This window comes from Ochotona curzoniae, unplaced genomic scaffold (genome assembly GCF_017591425.1).
Source record: "Ochotona curzoniae isolate NIBS_2020 unplaced genomic scaffold, NIBS_Ocur_1.0 contig_3498, whole genome shotgun sequence".
NCBI lineage: Eukaryota > Metazoa > Chordata > Mammalia > Lagomorpha > Ochotonidae > Ochotona > Ochotona curzoniae.
In genome coordinates this window covers 11,879,205-11,898,572 of record NW_024465885.1, presented here as the reverse complement: position 1 = coordinate 11,898,572, position 19,368 = coordinate 11,879,205, and the positions used below count along the sequence as shown (strand labels likewise).

Here is a 19,368-nt window from a genome sequence, read left to right as displayed (position 1 = left end):
GTAGTGTTCTTATTTTTCTATTCTACTTAATTGTTGCTTACTGACTTTTTGTTGGTTTCCAAAAAATGAGACAAATGTTAGGAGTGTTGCTATTGTGCAGATTATTGACAAAATAATGGGAGACTTAAATTCTTGCTTATTAGAATCTACTACCTAACCATCAACACAGGGTTCAATGTCGCACTTGAAGACTGAAACCAAACCCTCCATTTTCAAGAACTATTTGTCCTGTGGCTTTGAATATAAAGACCATGGGGGGTGTGGGAATCTAATTTCTAAACAAGGTTTTCTTAAGATGTTTGAAGGACACTGGCTACCCACACAAGTTCAATATTCCCATTTCCTCTGATCATGTTTTGATGTTTCTCATCTCACCATCTTTACAAGTTTGAGTTCTTGATGACGCAGTCTAAGACCACATGGATTAATTTTCCATCACACTGGCTTAGGACAGCCTCGCTCCCTTGGGATTAAAGCAGCCTTTTCCCTCAGCTTCTCTGACTGCTTGACAAGAATTCAATCAGGTGTCAACTTCCTCCACAGTCATTTGTTACTGCTGCTGAGCAAGTCATTCATATGAGAAAGGGTGAACAATATTTTAGAATTAATATTCACTTTTAGTTTAATTACAAATGCAACATAGACTTTGAAATATTTTCAAAGTATATCAAGGCTAAGAAGTATTGAATAAGCTATATCATTGATTTTTGGGGGGTGGGGATTTTTCAGCTTTTAAAAGAGGCGTTAGAGAAGTCTTCCATCTGCTGGATTACTGCAATGTATATGACACTCCCTACCCTAATAAGAGGCCCATATGGGCATGCATCCCTCTGAACGAGGTAATAATAAACTTTGAGTTAACTTAGGTTGGGGCCCGGCGCGGTGGCGCAAGTGGTTAAAGGTCCTCGTCTTGCCCGCCCGGGATCCCATATGGGCGCCGGTTCTAATCCCAGCAGCCCCGCTTCCCTTCCAGCTCCCTGCCTGTGGCCCGGGAAAGCAGTCGAGGACAGCCCAAAGCTTTGGGAACCTGCACCCACTTGTGGGAGACCCGGAAGAGGCTCCTGGCTTCGGACTGGCATAGTATCGGCCCGTTGCGCTCACTTGGGGAGTGAACCATTGGACGGAAGATCTTCCTCTCTGTCTCTCCTCTCTGTATATCCGCCTTTCCAATGTAAAAAAAATAATAAAAAAATAAATCTTTAAAAAAAAAAAAGAGTTAACTTAGGTTAAATTGTACAAGTTGAACATTCCTAATCCAAATATTTAAAATCCTACTTTTTTTTTTATTGCAAAGTCAGATACACAGTGAGTAGAAGAGACAGGAAGAGCTTCCATTTGATGATTCACTCCCCAAGCGGCCACAACAGCTGGAGCTGAGCCAATCTGAAGCCAAGAGCCAGGAGCTCTTCTGGGTCTCCCACATGGATGCAGGGTCCCAAAGCTTTGGGCTGTTCTCGACTGCTTTCCCAGGCCACAAGCAGGAAGCAGGACAGCCAGGATTAGAACCAGTGACCATATGGGATCCTGGCACATTCAAGGTGAGGACTTTAGTGGCTAGGCCATGGTGCGGGGCCCTAGGTTTTTTTTTTTTTTTTTTTTTTTAAGATATACTTCAGGCCCGGCGTGATGGTCTAGCCACTGAGGTCCTCACTTTGAACACGCCGGGATCCCATATGGGTGCCATACATGTAAGTGGATTTCATGTTTAGGCTTGGGTTCCATCCCCCAACATATCATTATTGGAATATCTCCAAATCAGGAACCTTAAATTCACAATATTCCTGATCTCAAGTATTTTTGAGATACGAATGTTCAACCTATCTATGGCATCAGCATAGATAGTGTTAGTTTATATGGTCGATCTCAAGTTCTTTTCTGATAAGTCTAACATCTCACAGGTGAACTCTGATGCTTGCTTCAATCCTTACCTATATTTTAGATAATAATACAGCAATTTTGAACACTAGTTTCCTATCCTAGTAGAGGGTGCTGCAGCTTATTACCTCAGCCCAACCAACCCCACTCTCCAGCGCACACATGCTGGCAGGTGCTACTGCCTGTCCAGCCAGGTCCACCCCCAGCCCTGATTCCCATGTTCACCAGTGGGAGCTGCAGCCCATCAGAGGGGTCTCCCTACTAGGCCCAATCCCAGCCCTGGATCCTGCACTTTTCAGGTGGTTTTGCAGTCTAGCTTGACAGGACTTGCCCCCATTCTCAGCACTTGCCAGCTGATGCTGGGGTAAAGACCAACCATCCTGCACTTTGTTTCATGCATGTGCCAATGGATACAGTCGTATCCCAGCCTAGCTCTCCCCTCTAAACCAACTCACATGCAGGCCAATATGTATGTAGCTCTGCCTGGCTGCCCCCAGAACTGACCCACATATATGCTGCTGGGTACTGTAACCTGGCATGGTCTGGGTTGCTACCAGCCTTAGTCCTTGCGCTCACCTGCTGGTACTGGCCTGACAGGAGTTTCCCAAGCTCCTCTATCAGGTTACCTCACAGTGGCAGATCCCGTGCCCACAGTGGGTTCTTGCCCCAGCCCAGCTTGGACTACCTCCTGTCCCGGCATGAACAACGTCTTTGCCTGACTGGCCCACACTCATTCTGGCTCTTACTGTTGGGTGCTATAGCCCAGCCACACCTGGTCCACATCCAGACACAGCTCTTCGTGGTTCAGCAGTTGTGGAGATCTAGAACAGCATGTTCTATACTTTCCCTGGCTCTTGTGAGCACCAGCAGGTGTTGGAGTTTAGCCTAGGCTGGCACATCGCATTCCCAGTCTACATCCATGTCAAGGTATACTGCAGCCATGCCCACCCCAGATCACCGCCCCCATTCCAGCTCTTGCATTCACCAGTGGGAACAAACACTCAGCTAGGGCGTCCCCTTAGCTCCCCAACCAGGCTGGCTCCCAGCCACAGATCTTGCATGTGCCAGTAGCTACTACAATACAGCTCAGCAAATCCCATCCCCATCTTGGCCTCTGCCATTGGATGCTCCAGCCTGGACTGCCCTGGAGGCACCCCCCTACCCAAAACACACAAACAGTCCCAACTCCTGCTAATGAGTTGCTGTAGCCTAGGCCTGCCCAGTCTTCCCCTATCCCTGGCTTTCATGTTAACCAGCAGGTTGAAAGCCTATTCCAGCGGGCCCACAGTCCGGCATGGCCACTGCACATACCAGTGTGCTAACGTTTGGCCCAGCCCTGCCTGACCCACTCCCTGCCCCAGAACCAACCTACACACTTGCCAATGAATGCCTTACCCATCCTGACCAACACGCAGCACTGACTCATGTGTTCACCAGCGGGAGCTATAAGCCCGCTAAGGAAGTTCCCCAAGTTCCCCCAACCAGGCCCTCTCAGACCCAGATCTCATGTGTGGGTGGGTGCTAGGCCCTTACTGGACATACACTGCCTCTCTATTTCAGCCTTTGTGTGAGCTGGTACTGTTCTGTCCTGCTCCGCCCCACACCCTATTCTTAGGTGTTCCTATGGGTGCTACACCTGGACCAGCCTGGCCTGTTCCAAACCCCAGTACCCAGGAGTGTTGAGGGGCATCATTGGTCATGCCTAGCTCAGCCTGTCAACCACCCCAGCTCTTCAGCAAACCAATGGATATTGCAGTTCTATAAGGTCAAGCCCACATATCCCCCACAGAATCTTCCCCCAGACCTGGTTCTCTCACGTGCTGGTTAGTGTCATAGTCCAGCCTAACCTGTCCTCAACACTCACTGGTGGGTACTATGATCCAGCCCTGCCAGATAGGCCCCAGCCCTAGCTTTAGTGTGCCCCAGTGGGTGGTAGTCAGTAGTGGTCAAGCGAACTAACCTAGTTCAGGGGTCCCATGTGGGCTGGTGCTTGATCTGAGCAAGAAAGGTCTTTCAGCTTCCCTCCTCCAATTCATTCAGTCTCTTACCCCTAGCATACCTGAAAGTGCAATGGTCTTGCTGATGGAAGTCCAAGAAGTCATTCCTCACCTGCAACATACTCCCTCAGCGATCCTTTCTCCCACACACATCCCCATACCTCCTTTCCTCAGCAATGCAGTCTGAGACCAGGAATCTATGGGTTTCCAGTGATGTGGTGTGCTGGCCTAGAGCTTTGCCTGCCCACTTAGGACCCAACCTCCTGGCTTGTGTGCTGGCCTGGAACACTACCCATCCAAAATCCAAGCACATTCAGTTCCCCAGGCCTGAGTTCCTCAGTTTCCACCAACACACCAGGTCAGCATGCTAACCTAGGGTTCCCCCTCTCACATGAAGATCCAGCACATGGAGAATTCCCCAGAGTTGCTTTGTCTGGCCCCAAACTCTCAAGTCTCCACACTACCCCACCAGTGCCATCTCAGCCCTGCCTGTGGTGGAAGCAGCAGCCCATTACTTATTTAAAAAAAAAAAAAAAAAAAAAAGTTAAATCCCCCAGGGTCTCTGGCCAGAGCCAAGTCTAGCTGAAGCCAGGAGCCAGAAGCCGCCTCAACTCTCCCATGTGGGTGTAGGGTCCGAGGGACTTGGTTCATCCTCTGCTACTTTTCCAGACCACAAGCAAGGAGCTGGATGTGAAGTGAAGCAATTGGTACATGAACAGGTGCCCATTTGAGACCCAAATACATAGAGGTATCTGGTTAGCCAACTGAGCTATCACACAGGGGCCCACTTTGTGTTGTTATTAAACACTATTAATTGCTAGCCAACTGCTTGGGAATGAATAAATGGCTTTACAAACTGCTCCAGTCACTCCTCCACACAAATAATTTCTTAATTAATTACTTTATTTATTTATTGGAAAGTAAGATATACAGAGAGGAGCAGAGACAGAGAGGAAGATCTTCCATCTGATGATTCACTCCCCAAGTGAGCACAACGGCCGGTACTGTGCCAATCCGAAGCCAGGATCCAGGAACCTCCTCTAGGTCTTCCACGCCAGTGTACGGTCCCAAGTCTTGGGCCGTCTTTGACTGCTTTCCCAGGCCACAAGCAGGGAACTGGATGGAAAGTGGGGCCTCCGGGATTAGAACCAGCGCCCATATAGGATCCTGGCGCGTTCAAGGTGAGGACTTTAGCTGCTAGGCCATGCCGCCGGGCCCACTTCATTGACATTTCAATTTTAGTTTATGCACAACCAGCTGCTATACACCTTAAAGTGGCAATAGGGTACTATTCAGCTGTCTCATGTCTATTTTCATTTTAGTATTTAGCAGTTTATAGCGTTGCAGCATGATTTTTACTAAACTTGGCAGATTTTAGGATAGTCTAAACTGGCTTAGAACTCTAACAAGGCATTTGTCAACTGTTGAGGTGCAGAACAGTTTTAGGAGGGGTGTGCAGAGAAATTTTCAATACCTTAGTGAGGAGTAACTAATCTCCGTGTCCTGCCTAGTAAAGTATATGTGAGTTCACGCTGACCGTTTCCTGTCTGTTCTAAGCTTTCCTTGTTGTTCTCCGTCTATCTATTCTAATTTTTCCTTGTTGCTTTTAGGGGGAAGGGGGTCTCCGGAGTAACCCTGATGGTCAGTGCCAGAGAGGATGGGGATCCAAAGTTGGAACTAAGTAAGGACCAGAAAAGGCTCCTCTCCCTAGTCCCGAAGGAAGTTTACTGTTCTTCTGTTTCTGCGGACCGCTTAGGGCTCCTGGCCCAACAAGTCGTTTTCTAAGCTAAGTACATGCTGGAAGGGCAGCCACCACTGAGGCCCTTCATGTTTGTATTTCCAGATTTGGAACCACCATTTCTTGAATGGACAAAAGTGTTCAGGACCTAGGATGTCTCGCTCAGCACAATAGTCCAAGGCCTAACCTGTATTCTACAGGAATACTGCTCTGAATCTTGGCTGCTCTGCTTTCAAACCAGCTACCTGTTAAAATTTTAGGAAAGCATCAAAAGATGGCCCAAAACCAGACTCTCGCTGCACCTGTGGGAGACCTGACCTGATTTTAGGGTTCCTGGCTTCAGTCTGGGCCAGTTCTGAACATGTGGCCATTCGGCAAGTGAATCAGCAGTTGGAAGATCTTTCTCTGCTTACTCTCTTTCAAGTAGATAATATCCAATCTTTTAGAAAAATTTACAAATCCCATTGACTCAGAAATTCCAGAAATTATGTTCCCAAGATAAATAATGCACATTGCAAAAGATAATGAGGCTAGGCCTGGCGGCGTGGCCTAGCAGCTAAAGTCCTCATCTTGAACACACAGGGATCCCATATGGGCGCTGGTTCTAATCCCAGCAGTTCCATTTCCCATCCAGCTCCCTGCTTGTGGCCTGGGAAAACAGTCGAGGACGACCCAAAGCTTTGGGACCCTGCACCCTTGTGGGAGACCCAGAAAGAAGTTCCTGGATCCTGGCTTTGGATTGGCTCAGCTCTGGCCGTTGCAGCCACTTGGGGAGTGAACCATCAGAGGGAAGATCTTCCTCTCTGTCTCTCCTCCTGTCTATCTGTCTTTCCAATAAAAAAAAAAAAATCTTGAAAAAAAAAGTTGGGGTCAACATTGTGGTTTAAAGGCAGCGTGTCTGGCATGGTAGCCTAGTGGCTAAAGGCATTGTTAAAACCACTGCCTGCAATGCTGATATTCCACACAGACAATGTTTCAGTCCTGATACGCCACTTCCAATCCAGTTCCCTGGTAATGCACCCTGTAAAGCAGCAGAGGGGGCACGGTGGGCGGCTAAAGTCCTCGCCCTGAATGCACCTGGATCGCATGTAGGTGTTAGTTCTAATCCTGGCAGAGCTGCTTCCCATCCAGCTCCCTGCTTGTGTCCTGCGAAAGCAGCTGAGGGCTCCCGAAGCCCTGGGATCCTGCACTTGTGTGGGAGATATGGAAGAAGTTCCTGGCTTCAGATTGCCTCAATTCCAGCTGTTGCAGCCGCTTAGACACAGATCTTCCTCTCTGTCTCTCCTCCTCTCCATATATCTGCCTTTCCAATAAAAAAATCCCAATATTTTAAAGCAGAGAAGAGAGATTTTTACCCTAAATGACTGGGGCCTGAGGCTGGGCCAAATCAAAGCAAATCTGCAACTACCTGAAGTTCTCCACATGGGTGCCAATGAGCCTTCCGTTGCTTCCCCAGATGGCTTAGTAAGCAGCTGAGTTGGAAGTGGGACACCCAGGAGTCAAGCCATTGCCCATACAGGATGCAAGTATTGCAGGCTAGTGTATTTTGTTACCCAATAGTTGTTTTTTAATGTGCAGTTCCCTTTCCCTTAAACTTATTAAACATCCAATGAGTGATTTATGAACTGAAAATAGTGAGAAGCCCAACTTCAAAATTTAGACTTTTAAACAAGATTCAACATCTTTTATTTACATATTTATGACATACATTAATGATCTTACACAACTAAATCTAACAACAGTAAGAATGAAACATAAAAGACACAATTCCAAATTTTTATCAGATGGAAATACTTTTTCACTAAATGAAAAGATACACACTAAATGAGCAGCCATTATCAAGTTATGGGCTGTATGTCAATTCACTTGTTAAAATTGAAAGCCACACAGCTACTAAACAATTGGAAATTTGCAAATGCAAATATTACACACAGATATAATGCATGCATGACTATCACATTTATTCTTCATCCTTAAAGCCATTTTTAGAGTAAACTGGAATAAGCATCTTAACATATGTACATCAAGGCACATTCTGTACTTGTGCTTTAGGAATGATTTACATACGACCTGCTTGTATCTTAATTTTACACTTTATAGCTTCTAAAAACTAAGAGCTGATTTTTCACAATTATAGCTTGAATAATAGTTTCATACAGAGAAATGTGGCATCTCCTCCTGGTTATTTGGAAAACCAGAAGTGTGGACAGCTTAAAGGGGTGGGAACTTAAAAAAAAAATCAAACACATGAAATAATATAATTTAGTTTCCAGATAACTTACAAATAATTTATACTTTCAACAATTTGGTGAAATCATTATCAATTTATTCAAGTAATATATTATAGTGAGCACTGCATTAAATAATATTCTAAAGTATTTGGCAATTATATAGTATCCACAGGGCCACTGTAATTCTATTTCTCAACTGAAGTTTTCCAACAAAATTAAACAAACATGATACAACAGCTGAAAATACAGTAAACCTAACTTGCTCATTCTTTAATAACAGAATAACACCTTCCTTTTTTTGCCTTTCACTTATTTTCCTATTTTACCAGGAACATTTTCCATGAATAATGTTTACTAGTGATGTTCTTCCCTCATGGTCAGTTAATTGCCTTGAAGAGAAAGCAGAGTAAGGCTTCAACAGGCATTTCATGCATTTTAATGGCATATTAAAAATTAGCTATCCTTTTATGGGTTTCCCATAAAGATAAGTATATTGTGCAAACTTGATTACAACATGTAACTCATTAAGTGCTTTCAAAACAAAATAAACAATCCCTGACTTAAGAGGGGTTAAAAATAAATAATAAGCCAAAAATTACAATCTAAAGCATTTTTAAAAATCCTATTATATCTATAAATCTAATGAAATGTTTTATATTAGAATTTTCTTTTTAATTCACAAACAGGGTAAAATCACAGAACCTCTACATTTTGAGAAGAAAAAAAAAAAAACACAACAAATGGTCTAACCTTTAAACTCAAAATATATAATGAAACAATGCTGAAATGTAAATGAAACTGTACAGCCTTAAATTTAGTACATTTATAACCATTTATGCATAAAAGGAATACTATGACAAATCACTGCCATTACGTAGATTTGTTTTCAATTTCTTCACAGAAAACAAACTTTCTAAAGATTTCACTGCACAAATTGTTCAGAAATATCACATCACCAAGCCCAGAGTCTTGACACAGGAACTCTAAGCAGACAGTTGCATGGTATTGTAAACAAATCTTCTGTGAGTTTAGTATACATGAGATATCTGTCACTCTTTTTCATTTTCATAACTACATTCATTCTGCTTCTGATATATGTGCCACTTCTACTTCAACAGTTTGAATAGCTTCTGCAACTTCCGACAGCTTCTGTCCCTGCTGCTGTGCCAATACATAATTAACTACTTGCATAATACTTTGGTCAGAAAGTGTAGATACCGATGGGCACTCTTCAGTGGCCGCAACTGCTTCCAGAGCTTCCACTGTTTCTCCTGTCACCACTACAGTCTCAAGTTCCTGAGGAGCACTAATTTCTTGTTCCTGCATGTCTGTGGTTACAATACTAACAGCATGCTCCACTTGAGTTCCTTGATTATGAAACTGAAGGGTATCTTTTTCCAGCATAATTTTGCAAGGCACATAGTCTCTGTGGAACTTCGTCATATGTTTACGAAGTGTTCGAGCATCTATGTAGGCTTCACTACACACCGGACAGACATAGGGCCGTTCACCAGTATGTGTTCTGACGTGGCGTTTTAGAGATCGGGCATCAGCCCAAGCTACTCCACATGTTAAGCACTCAAATGGTTTAACGCCTAAAAAAAAAAAAATACAGAACAAAACAAAAAATTTGGGATATGTGGGTGTGATGAGGTACAAATACCAAAATACTTAACATATATATATATATATATATATTTTTTTTTTTTTTTTTTAAAGTACAGTAACCATAGCCATTCTGTTTTCACTATGGCAATCTCTCATTTAGGAACATGAACTGTCCTTACAAAAAAACAGCACCGCATTTTCTAGGAAGATGTCTCCACCGATAGAAGTTAATGAACTGACAGAAACTTGAGTTTGTGTGTACAATATCTGTTTCATGACAGCTACCCTATAATCCTAAGATAAGCAGAGACTTCATACAATTTAACTTAAAAATGCTGATACAAAATTATGTTCACTGAAAGCAATCTGTATAAATAACTAAGTGCTTGGCTCAATATCAGCTCTGTCACTTGAATAAGTCTTTCAAGATATGGCATTAATCTCTTATTGAGGAAAGCAACATAATAGCCAACAGGACTGATTCAGGAAAAAACATCACTACCGGACTGGTTTTATTGTTCATGAGATACACAAGATAACAAGCACGGTTACCTTCGTGGTTGTTCATGTGTCTCCTGTACTCTCTCAGCTGAGTGAATTTTTTCCCACATTGTTCACACACCCGTTCCAGATTTTGCTTTGCTCTTCCTTTTTTTCCATGAGTAGCTTTCTTTACATGCCTTCTAAATAACGCTTTTTCATAAAACTCTTTGCCACATATATTACACCTAAAACAGGAGAAAAGACGTAAATTTTGTTTTCTAAACCAATTCTTGATATAAGATTGGCTGAAGTAGTGGGTGTGAGTATGTGCATGCATCTCAATATGTATTTCAATTTTTTATGCTTAGCTCTTTCTCAAATTTACTCACCTATAAGGCTCAGTGACAGAATGAGACTTCACGTGGGAATACCAATCTTTTTTCCAACTATAGCACTTATCACAAAATTGGCACTGGAATGGTTTCACACCAAGGTGCTTATTCATGTGCTGACGAAGATCTCTGGCTTCAAAGAAACTTTTCTCACATCTGCAATGCAGTTCAGTAAAGTGGATCATCTTTTTCCTTTAAAACAAATTGCTAAGGACACAGTATATTTGTATGGTTCCTAGACCCACCTGCTGATCAAATTAAAACAAAAAAAGCTTTCCCTGTCATCCCAATCTTGCATCAAGGTTGCAGGATTTTAATTTCTATTAACTCTACAGCGCTAAAATGATTCATAAAAACCAAGCAAAGTTCCACAGAGGGAATTTGCTGCCCATCTCTCTTCCTCTAGCATTTGCCTCTCCTCTCTTTACATACTGTTCATGCATCAAGGCTGTAAATTTACACAATTTCCAATCACTGCTGTTAGTTTCTTTGTCCATGCAGAGAGAAAGCAAACACAGATGGGCTGGAATCCAATTTACATTACACCGCACAGACATTTAGACCTTCCCTTTCATTCAAGGAAATTTTGATTTGGTTTCTTTCTCTTTAACTAAAAAATAAACAACAACAACAAAAACCCAAAGCTAAAACAAAACAAATGACAAAAAAACAAAAAACAAAAGTACTAGTGGATAATTTCTCCAGCTATAGGCAATTGCTTAGGCTGCCTTGTACCTAGGCAAGTGTTACCCTATTAAGGAGAAAGGCACCCAATAGCTGGAAGGCATTCTGGGCTTGGTTAATGCCAAACTTGTGTTATCTATACTGCTTATTATTCTTTTCCTCTCTTTTTCCTTTTTAAAGATATTAGGAGGTGAGGGGGGATATGCTATAGATTTTCAAGCGAAGGGGTCTGGGGACATGTTGGGAATGGGAGCAGCCTGGGGCATGTTTGACAGGAAACAAATGATTTCTGGGGTCTTCCATGGACCAGATCACTCACAGGAAGGCAAGGAAACCAGGTAGAGTGGGGAACTGTAAGAAAGTAACCAAAATTTACAGTTACCAGGCAAATGTATAATCAAGAAAAAGATGTTCGGGATAACACAAAGGCTCAACTGGCTAATCCTTCATTTCTAAGTACGGCCTACCACACGGCTGCCAGTTTGTGTCCCTGCTGCTCTGCCTCCCACCCAGTCCCCTCACTGCGGCCTGGGAAAACAGTGAACAGCCCAATCCTTGGGCCGCTGAGCCCATGTGGGAGACCCAGAAGCAGCTCTTGGCTCCTGGCTTCAGATCAGCTCAGCTCTAGCCATTGTGGCCACCTGAGGAGTGCACTACACAGTGGATGGAAAAAAACTTTTTTTTTCTGTCGCTCCTTCTCTTTGTAAATCAGTCTTTCCACTTAAGATAAACAAATAAAATTGTTTTGTTCAATCTCTGGAAGGCAGTTTCATGCTATTTTAAAGTTGTCCTGGCATATAGCCTGCATTTCCCATACTGATTCCTGGCACTGAAAAAACTTTTTGCCTATTCTGCCTTATGTCATGACTCTGTGAAGGAGCCACTTTTTATCTTCATTTCTTCTGTCTTAGGGCTGAGGATTATGGGTAGTGACTTGGCTGAAAAGATTTAGAGGAAAATGTAATTAATTAACCATAGCCATCTGGAGCCAGGAGTTATAGCTCTGCAAATAATGTACCTTAGTAAGCTGACAAAAATCATGAGTTAACTTAAATTAGAGGTTAATATTAAGTTTTTTTTTTTTTTTTTTTGAAAAAAGGTTTTAAATGAACAGAACACAATGAGATCATTTGAATCACTTACACATTAAATACTTACTGGGTACAATGATATCCTCGAACTTCAGGCTTCGGCTGATGTTTCTTTAAGTGTTTGCTGAGTCCAGAGCCCCTGTGAAAAGACTTTCCACAGACTGCGCAAAGGTACTTGGATTCACCTATAAAAATGAAAAAATAAGCTCATGCCAAAAGAGTAAGTACTATACCTTCTGATATAAGGCAACCTTCATGAAAAATACAAGATCAATAGATATATAGGTAAACACGTGTATAAATATATATCGATCTACTAATGCATCTATATAATGGAGACTGGAATACTGAGAAGTGATGATACACTACAATATGCATCTCTACTCCTGAATAAAAAGGAGTACTCCCAAAGAAACTGCTAATTATACCTTGACAGTAAGATACCAGACTTTCTACCACCGCCTATATACCGACAATGCTATGATACACTTAAACAGCATAGTGTTAGGCTTGCAACTGTCGCTGACAGACTATGTACTACTAGAATAATATGGAGGAAAACCATTGGGAGGAGAGAGGAGCAATGCAAGGCAGAGCAGGGAAACCCTATACCTATAAAGCTATACTATGGAAAATAATAACATGATACAAAAAAGCAAAAAAAAAAAACCCCAACAACAACAAGCATTTCTTTGGATTCCTGGATCTCAACTATACATAATTTAGAAACAATATTCTTATGCATGTAAATTAAGACTTTGGTTTCACTGATAAAAAAGTTGTACACATGGTATGTCATTATAACAAATATAACAACATAATTTGATAATTACAGCACAATCAGTAGCAAATTAATAACGTATAAAATATACCACAGCAGGTTGTCGACAGATAACAATGTACTGCACTGCGCATTTTCTTAAAAAAAAGTCAGAAGCATTGAATTTCGCAATAAAGATCTAAGGAGGCAGATCTGTTTATTCTGATTTGAATATTACATGATGTGCACATGCATGAAAATGCCAAAGGTGCCCTATAACTATTAATTTTTATGTATCATTTTACAAAAGTAACTGTCGATAAAAACTGCTCATTACCTGTGTGAATACTCTTATGTTCTTGAAGACTCCGTTTGGTAACGAATGATTTAACACAAAGTTCACACTGGAACTGCTTTTGGGTCTGATGTAGACTCTGGTGTAACTTCAGACCATGCTTGTAGATAAAACTCTTTCCACAGACCTAAGGTAGGGATGTTTAAATCAGAAAAACAAAACAAGCACAAATGTTGTTCTTGAAGCATGAAGATAGAGAAGTTAGTGTACTGAGCATTTAAGCTAATTATACAATTTAAATAAAATGACAGAGTAAAAATCAAAACCACAACTGGCAAGGATATTATCCAGCTAACCACTGCTCTGACTCAGTACATATTGTTGGATCATTAAATCCACACTATCACCAGCGCAACTCAAAACAGTGTACCTCTGTATTAAAGATGTAGCAACTCAATCAAGAGCAAAATAATGATTCTCTTTATATCAAACAGAACAATGCTTTCCAAAACTGTGATGAAGAATCAATCATATTCTCTTTCCCCAATCTAGTAGGGAAATTTTTAATAATCACAAGTAACGTGTCAGGCATGTCAAATTCCTGGGTTTCTTTCTAAATGTCTTCCCTTTCCATGAAACACACATTTCCTCTTACTTTTACTTATTTGAAAAAAAGGAGATGGGGGAGGGAAAGGGGAAGGAGGTAGAGGAAGAGAGAAAAGAGAAATTGTGAGAAATAGATGGATGATTCGACGTCCCATGAGTTCTCTCCCCCAAAGCCTGCAATAGCCAGGGGTGGGCCGGCCAGGCTACATCCAGGATCCCTGAACTTAATCTGGGCCTTCTCTGTGGGCAACAGGTGATAGCAAGCATGTAAGCTATCACCTGCTGCTCCTAGGAAGTATTGGCAAGCAGCTGGAACCAGAAGCAGAGGCAGACCCCAAGAAACAGGCATCACACAGGCCTCGTCACTGGTGTTCAAAATGCTTGCCCCCTGACTGTACATTTTGGGTGATACATAATGTAACGCTTGAAGTTTAACTTATCAATAAAACAATGTTTACGATTGGACAACAGAATAATTGGGGAAGGGACCAAGCTGTGAATTCGAACATATAGCTAAAACACATTTGACAAAAAGCTCGCAACTACTGAAGTAGGATGAAAAGTACACAAAGGTTTATCCTATTCTCTTATATTCTGTTCTCAAACAAGTTTCACAGACACCCAAAACAGATTTCTCTCAAATAACAGCAGCAAATTAGATATAAGAGGGAATCAACTGTGATCTAGGCAAGAAACTTAGAAGAGTCATAAATCTCCTTGGCAATTCACAAGTTTGAAGGTGACCCCAGAGTACATATAACCAAGTTTCATCACCATTATTCAGTCCCAATTTCCCTTAAACAACTAAATAGTATGGCTGTTTAAAAAAAAATACTTATAGCTATAGGGAGAATGAGTACTCCCAACGACAGGTTCCCATTCCAAATACCACACTGACCAGCACCTTACCTGGCACGCATGTGGCTTTACACCTGTGTGCTTTAACATGTGTATTCGAAGTGAATATAACTTAGGCAATGTCCTTCCACAAATGGAACATATAAATTCTCGTTTTGTTCTGCCCTTCTCAGATGATGATCCCGATGACTCATTAGATGCAGAATTGGAAGAGGACGAAGAGGGTGCATCTTTTCTGGTATGTCGGATAAGGTGTGCGCGCAAGGAGGCACTATATTGGAACTGCTTTTTACACAACTGGAAGAAAGAGGACATAAAATGTCTCACGCACATTTCCATCACACTGTTTTGTGAAACTTAACTCATACTTCCACTTGGCATCTCAACGTAACATCAAATCAAAAAACAAATGTAAATTATTTAGCATTTACTTTGACATTAGGTCACTTTGCATGTTTACATTAAGGTGTAAATGTTACTGACGCTAAGACACATGGCAAGCACTATAATACTTCTTCCGTAAAGATTGATTTAATTAAAAAAAAAAAAAAGATTTATTTTTATTGGAAAGGCATATCTGCAAAGGAGGAGAGACAGATTTTCTGTTTGCTGATTCACTCCCCAAGTGTCCAGAGCTGAGCTGATCCAAAGCCAGGCGCTTCTTCTGGGTCTCACATGTAGGTGCAGGGTCCCGATTTTGGGCCATCCTGTATTGCTTTGCCAGGCCACAAGCAGGGAGCTGGATGGGAAGTGGAGCAACTGACACACAAACTGGCACCCACTGAAATCCGGTGCATGCAGGGGAGGATTTAGTCACTGAGCTATCATGCCAGGCCCTGTACTATAATTCTTTGTTTTCTTGCTGTTTTATGTTCTGCTTTCTTCTCTTTGTATTTTACTACTAATTCATCACCAGCCCTTCTCCTGATTGTCCACAGAGATTCCAAATCCTGTTGCAACCCGAACAGGCTGTTTCCTCTGTGTGGCACACAGCTGCATCATGGGATCTTCCTCCACTACTGTATTGATGAACCCCTTGGGCTCAGGGTAAACTGCATGTCATACTTCCTGTTTCCTCATGCCTTGCTCATATTTTAGTACAAGATGCCTGCCAATAATCAAACTGACACTTTTGAGTTATTATATATTTATTTACTTATTTTTGAAGACTATTTTTTATTGGAAAGGCAGATCATATTTAACAGAGAGGAGAGAAAGGCACACCATTTGCAGGTTCAATTTCCAAATGGCCCAGTCGGAGCTGAACGGACCTGAAGCTGTGAGTCAGGAACTTAAGAGGGTCTCACATGCAGGTGCAGGGTCCAAGACTTGGGTCATCCCCTGTTGCTTTTCTAGGCCATAAGCAGAGACCTAGATGAGAAATGAGCAACCATGGGCCCAGCACGGTAGCTTAGCAGCTGCCTTGCACATGCTGGGATCCCATATGGGCACTGGTTCTTATCCCGGCTGTTGCACTTCCCTTCCAGCTCCCTGCTTGTGGCCTGGGAAAGCAGTTGAGGGGAGCCCAAAGCCTTGGAACCCTGCACCCACATGCGAAGACTTGGAAGAGGCTCCTAGCTCCTGGCTTCAGATTGATGCAGCTCCTGCTGTTCAGGTCACTTAGGAAGTAAATCAACATATGAAGATCTTCCTCTGTCTTTCCTTCCCTCTGTATATCTGATTTTCCAATACAAATAAATCTTCAAAACAACAAAAACAAAACACAAAAAGAAATGAGCACCCAAGACATGACCCAGTTTCAGTGTCTTAAACACTATATGGGTACTGGTTCATGCCCTAGCTGCTCCATGTCCAAATGCAGCTCCCTGTTAATGACCTGGGAAAGCAGCAGCACATGCACCACGTGCTGGGGCCTTTGTCACCCAGCTCGGGAGACCTCGATGAAGCTTCTGGTTTGGTCTAGCCTAGCCCTGGCCATCATACGAATCTGGGGAGTGAACGAGCAGATGGAAGATTCTTTCGTATTCTTCCTTTCTGTAACTTTCAAATAAATAAATACTTATTTGAAAACAAAAATTAAAGCCCCTGATGTCACATTTTTTTTTTCCGTTGTCTCTGAACCTGAAATTTTATAACACAGAAAAGCAGAGAGAAATACATACAGATTTTCTCCATCTGTTGACTTACCCCTCAGAGGGCCACAGTGGCGGGGGACGAGCCAGGCCAAAGCTACAAGACTGGGGCTGCATCAGGTTCTCCCACAAGAGTAGCAGGAGCCCAAGTGTTTGTTCCACCTTCAGCCACCTTCCTAAGAACATCTGCAAAACGCTGATCAAAAGCGGAGCAGCCAGAATCCAACCTGAGCTACGCAGGGCTAGCCTGCTGAGCCCCATACACAGGCCCCTCCCTGCCAGCGAAACTTTCAATATTTCAGTTTTGAAAATTTTCTTTGACAATTTTATAAGTAATTTCTTTTTTTCTACATTATCTCAAAACATTAGTGAAATACTATGCATTTTAGACCAATCTTGTATCTTTCACTCTCATTTTCCATTTTTTTTTTTTGTCTCTGCTTTCTGTAAGCATTAGCGAATTAGATTTTTCAACTCCTCTGAGAATTTGATATGTATATGTTGCTACATACAGATATTCCTTGACTAATGATGTGTTCATATCCTGGTAAATTGACCCAAGTAAAACATATCCTAAAACAGGGCCTGACAAAATGGTTCAATGGCTAAAGCCTCGCCTTGCAAGGAACAGGATCCCATAGGGGTGCCAGTTTGTATTGACTGCTCCACTTCCCATCTATCTCTCTGCCTGTGGCCTGGAAAAGCAGGCCCAAAGCCTTGGGATCCTGCACCTATATAGGAGACCTGGAGGAAGCTCTTGGCTCCTCGCTTCAGACTGGCTCAGCTTTGGCCATGGCAGACACTTGGGGAGTGAACCAGTGAGCGGAAGATCTTTCTGTCTCTCTCTCTATAAATTTGCCTTTCTAATAAAAACAAAAAGCAAAAAACAAACCAAAACAAACAAACAAAAAAAACCTACGTAAAAAATTTAGTTAATACCCTGACAAACCCATCTTAATGGAATACCTACATGTGGAGCCTTTATCAATGAGGTACCATCTGTATTTTATTTCCTAAAAGGCTCTTCTATTCAGTCAAGCTGCCTGCCCCTTTTAACCAGAGCACACTGGTCACTCCTTACCGAGGTGATTGGTTCCAGGACCACTGTAGATAACAAAATGTACCAAGGTGCAAGTTCTTTAAAACAGTGTGGCATTTCCATATAACCCATGTATATTTTTGTTGCACACTTAAAAAACATCACTAGATTACCTACAATGCTTATAACAATGCAAATGCTATGTATATAGCTCTTAATATTACATCATTTAGGGAAAGACATGACATATGAATATGTTTAATACAGATGCAACTGTTAAAAAAAGTAATTTATCTGGGACTGGTATGGTAGCCTAGCGGCTAAAGTCCTTGCCTTGAATGTGCCAGGATCCCATATGGGTGCCATTTCTAATCCTGGAGACCCCATTTCCTATATAGTTCCCTGCTTGTGGCCTGGGAAAGAAGTTGAGGAAAGCCCAAAGCCGTGGAACCCTGCACCTGCATGGGAGACCTGGAGAAGTTTCTGGCTTCGGATTGCTCAGGTCCGGCTGTTGTGGCAATTTGGAAAATTAATAATCGGACGAAGCTCTTCCTCCCTATCTCTCCTTCTCTCTGTATATCTGAGTTTACAATAAAAATAAATGTTAAAAAAACTTTATCTGAAGTTGACTGACTCTGCAAATGCTGAACTGAAGCATAAAAGGATATGAAGAGCAAACTGTATCAGATTACTTTTTACAGAAACAACTTTTTCATTTATTTATGTAAACCGTACTTTGTGAGTTCAGTTTGCTTTCTCTATAGCCCTAGATTGCTCAATTACTTTTTCCTTGAAATTTCTTGATATGAATATGATGATCTTGGATGTCTGTTTATACTTCAAAATCAGATATTAAAAAATGAACTGGTGGGCTCGGTGCAATGGCAATAGTGGTTAAGGTCCTCGCCTTGCACACCCAGGTTCTCATATTGGCACCGGTTCTAATCCTGGCAGCCCCGCTTCCCTTCCAGCTCCCTGCCTGCGGCCTCGGAAAGCAGTTGAGGACGGCCCAAAGCTTTGGGACCCTGTACCCGTGTGGGAGACCCGGAAGAGGCTCCTGGCTTCAGATTGGCTCAGCTCCAGCCGTTGCGGCTACTTGGGGAGTGAATCATCAGATGGAAGATCTTCCTCTCTGTCTCTCCTCTCTGTATATCCGCCTTTCTAATAAAAATGAAATAAATCTTGGAAAAAAAAAAAAAAAAAAAAGAACTGGGGGCCCGGTGGCGTAGTGGCTAAAGTCCTCGCCTTGAACACACCAGGATCACATACGGGTGCCGGTTCTAATCCCAGCAGCTCCACTTCCCATCCAGCTCCCTGCTTGTGGCCTGGGAAAGCAGTAGAGGACAGCCCAATGCTTTGGGATCCTTCACCCATGTGGGAGACTTGAAAGAAATTCCTGGCTCCTGGCTTCAAATCGGCATAGCACCGGCCATTGCGCTCACTTGGGGAGTGAATCATTGAATGCAAGATCTTCCTCTCTGTCTCTCCTCCTCTCTGTATATGTAACTTTGCAATAAAAAGAAATAAATCTTTAAAAAAACAAAATAAAACAAACCGGAATTTCCATGGAGAAGTTTCTGTATGGGGGCTCTCAGCCTCGAGTTTTAGACAGCAACAT

The 19,368-nt window shown here is 42.4% G+C and overlaps 1 protein-coding gene across 1 annotated transcript in view; it reads right to left on the bottom strand.

Annotated features, from left to right (window-relative positions):
• Window positions 1-8,033: 8,033 nt before the first annotated feature.
• ZBTB11 (zinc finger and BTB domain containing 11) overlaps window positions 8,034-19,368 on the bottom strand; it is a 30,621-nt gene continuing 19,286 nt past the window's right edge. Inside the window, exons 6-11 of the mRNA XM_040980546.1 lie at window positions 14,670-14,915; window positions 13,197-13,341; window positions 12,167-12,284; window positions 10,322-10,480; window positions 10,002-10,177; window positions 8,034-9,436 (exon numbers count right to left, since the gene is read on the bottom strand). Coding sequence (XP_040836480.1) covers window positions 8,919-9,436; window positions 10,002-10,177; window positions 10,322-10,480; window positions 12,167-12,284; window positions 13,197-13,341; window positions 14,670-14,915 — 1,362 coding nt within the window. The 3' untranslated portion in view covers window positions 8,034-8,918. The remainder of the gene's footprint in view (window positions 9,437-10,001; window positions 10,178-10,321; window positions 10,481-12,166; window positions 12,285-13,196; window positions 13,342-14,669; window positions 14,916-19,368) is intronic.